At 32.9% G+C, this 13,459-nt stretch overlaps 1 protein-coding gene across 2 annotated transcripts; it reads left to right on the top strand.

Annotated features, from left to right (window-relative positions):
- Positions 1-6,178: 6,178 nt before the first annotated feature.
- On the top strand, positions 6,179-12,693 carry LOC143045205 (ras-related protein Rap-2a-like). 2 transcript variants are annotated; one of them, XM_076217553.1, is made up of 2 exons: positions 6,179-6,311; positions 10,893-12,693. In XM_076217553.1, the coding sequence occupies exon 2, from the start codon at positions 11,111-11,113 to the stop codon at positions 11,837-11,839; it is 729 nt and encodes a 242-aa protein (XP_076073668.1). In that variant the 5' UTR covers positions 6,179-6,311; positions 10,893-11,110; the 3' UTR covers positions 11,840-12,693. The 2 variants fall into 2 exon arrangements, with proteins under 2 accessions (XP_076073668.1, XP_076073669.1); XM_076217554.1 differs by lacking the exon at positions 6,179-6,311 and adding an exon at positions 6,970-7,167.
- The last annotated feature ends 766 nt before the right edge of the window (positions 12,694-13,459 follow it).

The following is a 13,459-nucleotide window of genomic DNA, read 5'->3' as shown; positions in this document are numbered from 1 at the left end:
AACACTGCGTTTGCATGTAATCAAAATTGAATATAAAAAAGTAGATGACTTGGTATGATTGGCAATGAGACAAATCCCCACAAGAGACCAAACGATACAGAAATTAACAACTATAAGTCACCGTACGGCTTCCAACAATGAGCAAAGACCATACTGAATAGTTAGCTATGATCATGTGTGCACGATCAATGTTTTCCTGACCGCAAACAGAACTACAAAACGAAGGAGAGTTGCGTTCAACATCGTAGCAGCTAAATAATGCTACGTAGATTTATGACTATTGAACGTGAAGCTAGCCTAGCTGCTACGTAGATATTAATAGCAACTAGGCTAGCTACACGTTCAATAGTCATACATTTACGTAAAACTACGTAGCAGTATTTAGCTGTTACGATGTTGAACGCAACCCTGTTAACTACTTAAAGTTACATTGGCATACTATAGTCCTGAAATTTCGAGTTAAATATAGTTTTTTGTTTGTTTTACTTCACATTATAGTTAGTTTGACATGGAGAGAACGTGCAGTCATAACATTGCATTTTATTGGAAAACCTCGCGTTTATTATCTGCCAATTAAAATATTTTGGAATCGTATGAAACATTTATGTAATGTAATTTCTTGTGAAGAGATTAGTCAATAACCCGAACACAATTTAAACAGGAAAGGCTTAAGGAATTGGTTTACTGAATTTTTAATTATCGACTTAAACACGAATTTGTATAAAGTCTATGCATATTTAAAATCATAATTTCATAAAGCTATAGATACTTGAAATCGACAGATGGCAAATGGAAGGTTGGACTGAAATGTTATTGTAGGTGTATTGCTTCTCTATTATCGGTAATCCGATTCTGTTTACATTACCAATTCTGCTCTTTTTCCAAACATAAATCGAGAAACTTAAGTCGATGTTTTTAAACTTCTAATGGAATTGTATCAAATGACGATCTAAATATACGTAAAACGTCAGACTGGCTGGTATTTAGAATTAAGATATTTTCTTTCCGCATAAAATAAAATGTTGTTTTTCGGTCGAATCCTGAAACTAAACTCAACTTAATATGTATGGTTTCCATGATTTCAATTTGTGTAATTAGGTTTGTTAAATCTTTGTCTCAAGTATAACTCTAAAAACTTTGTTACAGAGAAAGGTTGTTTTCTATTTAGCATCAATTTGTTAAAACTCACCGTTCGTAGAATATTTGAAAGTAGTTATTTCTACAGCTCTATTTTGTATGAGTCTTAAGGTGGTACCTAACACTACAGGGAGATAACTCTGTCAAATCAGCTAAACGTTTTAATTACGTTGTGTTGTTAAGAGAATATTAAGCTTCTCAATGATCAAAATTGGTGTTTGTCAAACTGCTATATAACCAGTGTAATTTTTTTGATAAAACGGTTGGTTCAAATTTTTTGAAATTTTTATATTTTTGTCAAAGGGTCAAAGTTAGTACTTTGTCAAAATTTCAAGAAAATTAAACGAGCCAAATTAATTTTAGTTAAAGTGTTGGGTACCACCTTAACTGACTTTTAACGTTTTGTTTGCCATTGAGAACAAGCGGTATCATGCAACAATAGAGCGATGTTGTTTTCTTAAAAGAAAGTGTGTCAATCTTTTCAGCCATTATTTAAGATTACTGAAAAGTTATTTTGTCTGATATAGATTGTTTATTTTATTCCAAACCCAATATCTTTTCTATATATATTCATTAACCAATTTCTAGCAGCTTCTCGTTGAATGTTAAACAACACAGACATATGATACGCAAATTTGTACTGTATTACTGATAAGCAGTGTATTTTGTTATTAAGAGACGATTGGGAATAGCTACTGTATTATTAAGTAAGGATCACTATATAGAGTTTAATAGCAGGTTTAGTCATTTGAAATTTTGGGTTTTGTTGACTTGGTCACCTTAAGGCTTTATCATCATCCAAGTTTCCCCAAAAAATCAGACGAACTTTTAGTTCAATTCCGGAAAACTGAGCAAGTCACAGATTAGTGAAATTCTACGTCTCTGCATTTATTATCAACAAGATAGTGAAAGCATTGCCTAGACACTAAAATAATGATTTGAACAATCATTTATATTTAATTAATTCCTGTTCTTCTACTTCTTCTACTTCTATGTGGTTAATCTGCAGTCGGAAATTCCATAACGCAAATATACTGTGCGCGTGTGTCAACCAGTACACGCCAAGTTAAAAATAACAAACTTTGTGTATTTACAGGACCAAAAACAAATAAAATTATGTGATGTTTGCAACAACTGTACAGGGTTAAAATCAGGTATTAATAGTTACGCCAGGAACTGACACACACAGACCCGGAAGGCGGCTGTTGTGGGAGCTTGGATGGCACATTCAGGTAGTTGGTTCCAGTCAACAATTGTTCTTTGGATGAAACTGTATTTATAGGCATCCGTTGAAGTGCTGACTCGGGAAAACCTGTCTCTGTGGTATTGTCGGGTTGTTACAGTTGATTTCCTGATGTAATCTGGAATAATGACTGATGCTTCTCCATGTAGGATCTTATAAAGGAGTATGAGCCTGGCTCCTTGTCTGCGTGTTGCTAGTGTTGGCCAACCAAGTGTCTGTAAGATGTTGGTTACAGTTCCTGGTTCCCGAGAATAGGTTGATGTTACAAATCGGGCAGCTCTTCGTTGTACCATCTCGATTTGGTTATTATGGCACTTTTTATATGGGTCCCACACTGCAGATACACTCAAGGTGAGGTCGGACTAAAGTTTAGTATGCGCTCTCTTTTATGTCTTGTGGGCACTTATTTAAGTTCCTTCTTAAAAATCCAAGTGTTCTGTTGGCTTTTGATGTTGCTTTTGTTATATGGTAGTTCCAATTCATGTCCTCTGATAGTTCTAAGCCGAGGTATGGGTAGTGCTGAACAGTTTCCAGGTAATGTCCCATCATATGGTAGTTGTGAACAACAGGGTTGCGTTTTCTGGTTACCCTAAGGATGAAACATTTTGCTGGGTGGAATGTCATCTGCCAGCGTCTTGCCCATTCTACCAGTTGCGTAAGGTCTTGTTGTAGCTGCTGGCATGTATCCGAGTTGTGGACGCTTCTGTACAAAAGGGAGTCGTCAGCAAACAGTTGTAGACTGGTACATGGCGATATAGAATCGTCTATGTCGTTGATGTACAGCAGGAAACATAAGGGTACAAGGACCGTCCCCTGGGGTACAACTGAACGTACAGTTTTCATATCACTCATTTCACCATCTACACAGACTCGTTGATTTCGTTTGGTAAACCATGCTTTTATCCAACCAAGAACATCTCCACGAATACCGTAGTAGCTCATTTTTTGCAATAGCCGCTGGAGTGGGACTGTGTCAAATGCCTTGGAAAAATCTAAGACAAGCATATCAATTTGTTCTCTCATGTCCAGAGATCGTGCCACTGATTCTATGGTGTTCACCAGTTGAGTTTCACAGGATTGATGTTGTCTGAAACCGTCTTGGTAGTCCATTATAATGTTGTGTTTTCCAACTGGTTCATTACATGGCGGTAGATGATATGTTCCATTGTTTTTTAGCATATAGAGGTCAGAGAGACGGGCCTGTAGTTGACTGCTTGTGTGCGATCACCTTTCATGTAGATAACTGTGATTTTTGCTAGCTTCCAGTCTGATGGTACTGTCCCAGATGTCAAAGTTTGGTTAAATATGTATGTTAAAAATGGTGATATTTGGTCGGCTGCCTCTTTTAAGATTCTAGTTGGTATCATGTTTGGTCCTATGGCTTTTGATGTGTCCAGCTTTTTGGGAAGTTTGGTTACTCCATTTTCTGTTACTCTTAGTATTTCTATGTCGTCGATGTTGCTGTTCCCAAGAAATGGCATTGTATTCATATCTTCGTCTGTAAATACACTATCATACTGTTCATTAAGTATAGCAGCTTTCCCCTTACTGTCTATTACTTCGGTTCCTGAGCTGTTCTTTAAGGTTGATATGTTGACAGTGTCTTTTTTCCTGGACTTGATGTATTGCCAGAATTTCTTTCCTATGGTAGGCTTTTTCTGTTCTTCATTAGCACTGTTACAATTAAGGGCGAAAGGATATACATTTTCGAAGGCGAAGACAACCACTTTTGAATGTTGTCGAGAGTGAATGCCGTTTGTTCTTAGGTGTTTGCAAATAAGTCAGTTAACAATTAAATTCAACCATCAAGTTTTATATTTATCTATTATTAAATATTTCCACAACGCAATGTACCATATATTAATTGTCTTCTCCATTCCAAAGCACTTCAGACAAATCAAAATACTTCTTTCATTTTTATCACACGAAACAAGCCATCGAGTACAAATTTTTTGGATGGCATCATGTTTGGACATTTTCAAAATTCGTCAATCAGAGTATACGTTATATCATAATAACAATTCGGGATCCAATCATTTCGCTCAGCAGACGTCTGATTTTCATTTAAATTATTTAAATGTGCAAGCATAACATGGAATGAAAATGATGAGCTGTTCAGAAAAAAAGCAAAACGAAGGAAAATATGTTGCAACAATCGTGCGTCATTATGAATAATATACATAGGATTCACAATTTGTAGCTTATTGTTTAAAGTATTAAACAAACGATGTATTAGTTACATATGAATAATTCATTATATAGATGTTCGAGCGATTTAATATCAATCAAATGGTTAAAACTGCACTTTAATATATCGAGAAGTTCGGTTCAGGAACTCATATATTTTGATGAAAATAAAATAGATATTGTCTTTTTACAGAAGGTCTTTTCAGTGCAGTAATTGTTTGCCTCTGCTCAGAAAATGTCTGCTTCAGTGCAATAAATATCTGATTCGACACAGAAAATGCTTGCTTCAGCGCGGTAAATGTTTGCTATTGTGCAGCTAAATGTTTGCTATTGCGCAGCTTAGACCCCGTTCACATTATCATAATTTTATTTTAATCGATCTTATAAAACCAGTTAGCGTTAACATTATCTTAAATCATAACCATCTCTATTTGACTAATATGAACCGCATTCACATTACAATTAAAAACGCAATATCTGACCTTTTTACCCGTAAAACTGTAAACATTGTGTATAAATAGAACGGATTTATCAAATTCATGTGTTGGTACACTGATATACACACTTGAAAAAAGTGAATCAAGTTATTGTTTCTCTTAAATCACAAGTTAAAATTTTGATGCTTGTGTTATTGTAGTTTTCTTAAATTTTGAAAAAAAATAACTGTAGCAACGAAGTTAAAATATGACGAAATACTGCCGGTTCCTGAAATGAAAAACAACATAAGAAAAGAAGACACAGATTTCGAAAATGTATGCTACGGCGAAGACAACATGTTTTCAGTTTGTTTTAAAGGTCTATTAACAAAGACATATGGCTTAAACAACAACCCTCTGAGATAGTTGTGCCGCTATACATGCGCATATGTTATTTTCGATTCAATCTTACCAGTTCAGACCAATTTCTGCGCTCACATTTAAAGTAAGATCGGTTTACTTTAGATCGATTCAAACTAATAAACCCCCTATTTTGGTGTTTTAGTGTAGACCGATTCAAAGCGTTCACATTGGTCCTTAAATCGATTTGAATGCCAAAGTGTAAACGGGGTCTTAAAGTTTGCTATTGCGCACCTAAATTTTTGCTAGTGTGCAGCTAAATGTATGCTTCTTTGTGGTAAATGTATAATTCTCCGTAGTAACATATTTGCTTCAGCGTTTCAATGACTTAAAATGTCTGCTTAATCTAGCTGTAGTACAAAATTTAAAATGTCTGCTTCAGCGCAGTAAAATTTCTTCTTCAGCGCTAAACAATATTTGCTACAGCGATCAACAAATTAACCTATTCGTTAAAAAAAAAACTCTACCGTATACCAGTGTTGGGTTTACAACATTATGGTTTATAAGAGCAATACAAACTTTCGATTACAAATATGAATTTCCTTAAATGGTCATACAAGCTCAATATACAGATTATATGTTTCATATATAAGAATGTTAACACTAATGTACTATATAAAATTGATATGCGGTAAATAATTGCATTTGATGCAGCAATTCAATTTTTCAATAAAAATATTATATGGCAATAAATATTAATTTAAAGTTTTTCTCACAGCTGGTTTGGCTGTTGACAGCTTCGGTTGTAAAGATTACATTACATTATCATATTGATTATCGGTAGTGGAGTATTACTTAACTGTAAACAACATTCATGTCAGTTATGAAATGAACATGATCAAGTAAACATAACTGTAATTAATAGTGATTTTTCTAACAGAGGATGGAAATTTTGATTTTTCCTGATGGTAAGTTCATACATTGTATTTATGGTCCGCAAAATGGGGAATTCGGTATATTTTTTTGTTTTATTTTGTTTAAAAGTGTAGATAAATATCTCAGGTGTTTGATTTTTCCTTTGTTTGAGTTTTCATTGTTTTTATCTATTTATTAAACATGTGACACAAGCCGTTGTTGTATTTCATATCAGATATTTTCATTAGAGACGCCTTACGCATGTAGATAAGTATCTCAGGTTTTTATTTTTTCCTTTGTTTGAGTTTTCATTGTTTTTATCTATTTATTAAAAAAGGGACACAAGCCGTTGTTGCATTTCATATCAGTAATTTTCCTTAGACACGGTTTACACGTGTTGACAGTTCTTTTTTTTCAGTGTTGAATTTTTCCTTTGTTTGAGTGTTAATTGATTTTATCTATTTATCAAATTTATTAAATATGTGACACAAGCAGTTGTTGTACATCATTTCAGTATTTTTTTCTTAGAGACGCTTTACACATATATAGATATATTTCCTTTATTTCCTTTGTTTGAGTTTCCATTGTTCTTATCTATTTATTTGATATGTGACACGAGCTGTTGTATATATCATCTCATTCACTTTTCTTAGAGACGGTTTACACGTGTTGAGAAATTTTTTAAGTGTTTTATTTTTCCTTTGTTTCAGTGTTAATTGTTTTTTTATTTCTTTGCAAAATATGTGACACTAGCTGTTGTTTTACATTGTACATGTATCAGTCACTTTCCTTTCATGATTGTAAATGCAAATAACAGTTTATCAAATCGGTTTGTCCGAAGTGCTTTCTGGATTTGTCTCCACCAGGAACACTCTAACCCAAAACTTTGAAAAGCAAGGCTGTATACATGTAAGTACTTGTTATACGTTAGGAGATGCTTAGGACTTAATTAGGTTATCATTAAAAAAATAAAAGAATATAGAAAATTGAAATGAAGGGCCTTTTCTATGATAAAAATCATAACTTTTGGCCAAAAACAACTTTGAGCTCCTACATATAATGTTCATACAACGTACAGCAAAGCGTAAGAAAAAGAAACTTTTGTTAATTCTTAAAAGTGATACATTTTAATAAATTTTATTTTATTTCCTTTGTGTACAATTTTACTAAATTTGATTAGTGTTATTTTTATGCATTGTAGCTAATTTTTGATTTTTTTACTTAACGGCTCTATTATGTAAATGTGGTTTTGAAAAATAGTTTCTGGACCTCTGAACTCGTGAAGGACAAAATAATAGAAATACAACTACATATGACCAATCTATTTATTTGTGAGTTAATCATTCGTCATTTCAAACTTTGCATCCTATATTTCCGAGATGTATGGGTTATACTAGTCAGAAAGAATGTAAACAATGTTATACTATTGTTTCAGAAAAAGGGTGAAGGTTTGGTACCATTAAAACGTTTAATCCCACTGAAAATGTTTGCACCTGTCCTAAGTCAGGAACCTTATATACAGCAGTTGTCGTTTGTTTATGTATTTTATACGTGTTTCTCGTTTCTCTTTTTTTTTTATATAGATTAGACCGTTGGTTTTCCCGTTTGAATGGGTTTACACTAGTAATTTTAGTGCCCTTTATAGCTTGTTGTTAAGGCTTCGTGTTGAAGACCGTGCATTGACCTATAATGGTTTACTTTTATAAATTGTTATTTGGATGGAGAGTTGTCTCATTGGCACACACACAACAGCTTTCAATATCTAAGTATCGTGACATAGTTAATTTGTTGTCATTGTTTCATGTTTGTAATAAGTGTTATAGGTCTTTAACCCCGAGTGTGCGGTATGAGTTTTCTCATTGTTGAATCCCGTCCGGTTTCCTTTAATTGCTTTTAAAAAAGAGGGAACATGGTGTACCAAAAGTATAAACTTCTTATATACATGTCTCTATATCATTGAACTTCAGTTCACGAGAAAAAAATAAACCAGTGACGCTCGAAAGGAAGAGTCAAATAAAGTACTATCAAGTTCATAAATTATTGCGTGCATTTATTAATGCGATTATGTCATTTTGGACTAATATACGATTTCAATGTTTGCGATATTTTGAAAATCCTGTTTAATTCATATACAAGATTCTATATGTGAATTCAAATTATTGCGATTATTACCCTTTCGCATTTTTCGCAATGATAAAAAAACTCGCAATAATTTCTGAACTTACAGTACTACAATGCCTACATATAATGTTGACTAGACCATAGACTTCAATCTGTAAAATACATGCTAAAATAAAGTTCAGAAAACAGCTTGAAGCATGCTGTACATTTTAGACATTGCAGTCATTGTTTGACATAGATCTAATTTATGACAGATTTAAAGGATAAAACCGAACGCCCTTGCTAACAGCAACGAATATGATTATATAACATTACATGTATATTCCATTAGATTCCATAAATTTGACAACAATCGACAGACACTCAAATAGCATATTCTATTTAATATATGTCATGACTGCACGTGCTACCCGTGGCAAAGTTGAAATAATGAAGAGTAAATCAATCGAAATATTGATATAGTTCTAAATTTCATGGTTGTAGCAATAATATGTTATGAAGAGAATTGAATGCTTCTTTTGATCAGTGTGTAGGGTTGTCAATGCGTTGATCGAGTGCACAGTTTAAGCTCCGCGCTTCATACAAAATGTGCTATGGTCAACACTTTTACATCACACTAAAATCTTAACATCATATAGCAAGTTCTTTTTTTTTTCTTCTTTAAATTAAAAATATTCATATGCTTTTATGGCTTAAATTATTAATGAAATAAACAATTTTTAATGTTCATGTGTCTGAAGCGCTTTTCTGAATTTTCTGCATCAGGGACGCTAAAATCAAATCATTTAAAAGCCAGACTGAGCGATTTATAAAATTCGTAGTAACGTAAGAAGCTTCATAATCATAGGGGACCCATAAAGATTATCAAAATTTTCGTGTGTTTAATCGAAAATGAAAATGAAGTGCAATTTGCATGTAATGTAGGCGACATGCCTTTTGACGACGTTTTGCATTTATAATGTTTTTTACATACATGTATAATTGAACATTAATAAATGTTCTATAATTATTCTATATATTGTATTGTATTATATTGTATTTGATTGTATCGCACTGTATTTATTACATTGTATTTCATTGTATTACATTTTATTGCATAGCAATATAATATTTCCCACAGAAAGTAACCAAAAGTTAGCGTGCAATAAATTCTAATATTGCACTAGTGCAATAAATCTTCAAAAAAATCATGACGTCATCAACGACAAAATCTTAGTTTAAACCAATTTTTATTTTCAAATATTATATTGCTATACAATAAAAGGGTTATTACATGAATATTGGGGAATATTGTCCCTCGTAGAACATATATTGCACTCGCAAGCTCGTGCGATATAAAATTCTACTCGGGACAATATTCCCCAATATTCATGCAATAACCCTATAGTATTACATTGTATTTCATTGTATTACATTGTATTACATTGTATTTCATTGTATTACATTGTATTACATTGTATTTCATTGTATTACATTGTATTGTATACAAGTATTGTTTGATTGTACTGTTTGACCCTTATGGATGTAATTTTGCAATAAAGATTAATTATAATTTAATTAGTCAAGGTTTAAAAAACATAATTATGTTTAAACTTCAATACAAACCCTCAGATTCAAAGATGGAGTAAAAAAAACTCCAGCATGTCAAAAGACTGGAGGTATTTTAACGTTAGATTTAGTAAGAGTAAGTAATTAGTTTCCTATATATAGTGACTTGGGAACATGTATCAATAAATACTAGAACACACCCGCGAAATCGCGGGCATATACAGCTTGTCTCTACATATTAAAGTAGTTTAATCGTAGTTTACATGTAGATGAACGCGAAAAATAATTGTCCTCTATAAGGAGGTATAATAGTTGTGGTTCTTGCGATCTAAACACCATGATATGGAGAACGCTCTGATTGGCTTATTTATTCTTCATTTTTGTTATCTATCATACGATTGGTTGTATTTGTGCATCTTTAAAACCGGAAGTCTTATCTATGACTAAAAGTCAGTCCGATGACGGAATCATATCCGAACTCCTTTTTTGTCGTTTTTCTCCCAAAATAACTCAATCTGAATAATCATATGATGGATGACAAATGCGACTATGCATGTTACCTATAGGACACAGAGGCATGATGATTGATTTATTGTGGAAGGAAGAGAAGCGACACCCAAAATGAGGTCTTCTCGTTTAATAGTATAGATAACACAATTACAGAGTTTGTATAGTAGCTGTAGCACGCCTCCGCGTGCAGGATTTCCTGGCTGCATCGAATGGCTGTTATCAGCACTTTGGTCGGGTTGTTGTCTCTTGACCCATTCCCCATTCCCCATTTCCATTCTAAATTTTAATGTTACTTCTGGCAACAGGGCCATTACAGAAAAACAGGGTCATTACAGAAAATATGTTATTTTTAATAACCAGTCATTTTTGGCAATAATGTACTTAGTTGGTTAATAAAAAACCATAACAGTAACTGTCTGATTTTAGAAATTAACGTTGTATCAATTTTCTTGCAGGTGATATAAAGACAGGTGCATGCTGATAGAAATGAGCAAAATTCGATAAATTAATTACCAATAGGTGTTTAATAAACATTCATTTGTCTGCTGGTGGTGTCATCTGGTAATTTGAAACAAACAACGAAATTGATTTCTTCCAGTTCTGTTTATGACGTATTGTAACCTGCTTCTGATATGTCAGCTGTAATAAAAGTATACACATATACCATATAATAATGGTAGAGGTCGATCAACGGAACAGGGTAGTTTTTCTAGGCGCTGGTGGAGTTGGAAAAAGTTCAGTGTTACAGAGATTTTTGTTTGGAACTTTCAGCGAAAAATACAAAGAAACAATTGAAGATTTGTTTCCTAACGAATATGATATCAATAGTGTTAATTTCAAAGTTGATTTCTTGGATACTGCCGGCAATATTGCTTTCCCAGCAATGCGGCGCCTCAACATTGTAAATGCTCACGGCTTCGTTCTAGTTTATTCGATCACAAATGAACAAACATTTGAAGAAGTCAAACAATTATGGGAGCAAATTAAGGAAGTGCGAGAAAATTATCAGGAAATTCCGTGTGTAATTGTTGGAAATCATTTAGATGAGGAAAATAATAGACAAATTGAAAGATTTGATGCTCTTAACTGGGCATATAACGAGGACTTAGGCGGAGGGTTTATTGAAGTATCTGCTAAAAATGATGTAGGAATTTCTGACGTTTTCCGTCTGTTATTGCAACAAGTTAAAAAGCCACGTGTTAAGCACCCCGATCGCTTTTTGCTTCGAAGGATCAGTGTGCAGTCACTAGAATGTCCGGAGCAGGGTAAAACTGACCAAGAAGAGTTCAGTGCAGCGGAAAAATCGAAGTTTTCACGATGTAGTCGAAGTTTAATTCGAAGATCGAGTAAACCTAAAATGAAACGTTCGACGAAACAAAACGATGATTGTTCTATTTCTTAGCTTTTGTACCTTCTGTCTGTCTTTTAAAACATATATAAACTTAAAATTCAGAAATTGGCTACCAAATGTGCTTATTAAAACTTTTAAAGGGACTATATTATGCAATGTGATAATTTTGTATAAAACAGAAGAAAATCGAATAAACGGTACTCGTCCTTGAAATGGTTATCAATCATATCGGCTTGCTCAGTGTTATTGTATAATTATTTAATATTGATGTGGGGTAACTATTCATGTTCTATTCATTTTGATAAACTATGAATTTACTATAGACATTGATTACATATAGTTTTTAGTGCATAAAAGTCATATTAATGACAGTCTATGCGTGAAATTTCTTTATAAACCGAATTAGAAAACTTTTGTTTTGAAAAGTTGAAATGGGAATTATATTTCATATTTTTGATGAATATATTTTCACATTTTGTTTATAGTTTAACTTAACCTTTTTGTCGAAAAAATCTACCTGATGATTGTAAAGACGATTTCAGGCAATTACCGACCAACAACGCTGGGTCAGTTGTAGATAACTACAAAATCCTGTTAAATTCATTAGAAATAAGATATTATATTACATTCTTCCAAGGAAATATGTTTAATAAAGATTAACAGTTTTCGCATTCGAAGTTAAAAAAAATGTAGTTATATTTCAGATCTTAACGAAATTATTTTAAAATGTAAATTAAAAAATGTCATCGAACATAGAGGGTGCTATTCTGTATACAGGTGTGTACAGCATGCGTATAAAGTAATACAGGCGTGTGTATACGTAATCAATTATTTTGTTATACGTTTGTATGTTTGACTGTGATAAACTGTGGCTATTTATAATTTAATAAAAACAGTTTGTCTAATCGTGTTATTCCTAACCTTTTGTTTATAGATCGCCCTGAAAATGTATGCAATATTTGCCACTGGGCCTAAAGCAATCAACAATTGATCAACTAATCCATATGAAATATTTGCCATCCAATCCTTTTCCAAGTATTTAAAAATAGAACCCATAATATCATGATTATAATTCATTAGGAGGTGATTTTGGGGAAATTGTACTAATATATATTATTGGCATTTAATTTAACTGCAAATATGAATTGTAATGCAGAATTTAGTGTTGTGAAAAGTCAGAATTTATGAAATGCACACGTTAAATAGATATGACAGAGACAGAAAAAAAACCTTTAAAATCTGTTAAACAAATTGACAGAATAAAAAGCCTACGAATAAAAAAATATAGGGGAACAATATCCAAGAGATATTCAAACTCATGAATCAATGAAAGACAACAGTCAACAAAACACATTAAAATAAGAAGATGATATTGTGTGCTACCGAATGGTAAGCTGAGTCTGCTAAAAATGTGACTTAAGTGTTGCTCATAAAGGACAAACTCGTTGATAAAATCGGAATGTTACATTTGAGAAACTTAGACCGGGATTGTGCCTACGAGAATAAGAATATACATTGTATACGTCGTCATCTGTAACACAGATAGATCAGAACGGTTAATCAACTTGGAATGACGTCTGTATAATGTTCAAAGGAAATTTTCGATGGAATGACTCAACTTTAACTTTTCTTGAGGTGAACGATAAATTAAACAGGCATCAATTATACCAG

This window comes from Mytilus galloprovincialis, chromosome 9 (genome assembly GCF_965363235.1).
Source record: "Mytilus galloprovincialis chromosome 9, xbMytGall1.hap1.1, whole genome shotgun sequence".
Lineage (NCBI taxonomy): Eukaryota > Metazoa > Mollusca > Bivalvia > Mytilida > Mytilidae > Mytilus > Mytilus galloprovincialis.
The sequence above is the reverse complement of the archived record's forward strand: the minus strand, read 5'-3'. Positions and strand labels throughout refer to the sequence as shown.

What these genes read in the sequence shown, in the direction of transcription:
- LOC143045205 (XM_076217553.1), top strand. Translation starts at nt 11,111, where the DNA reads ATGGTAGAGGTCGATCAACGGAACAGGGTAGTTTTTCTAGGCGCTGGT.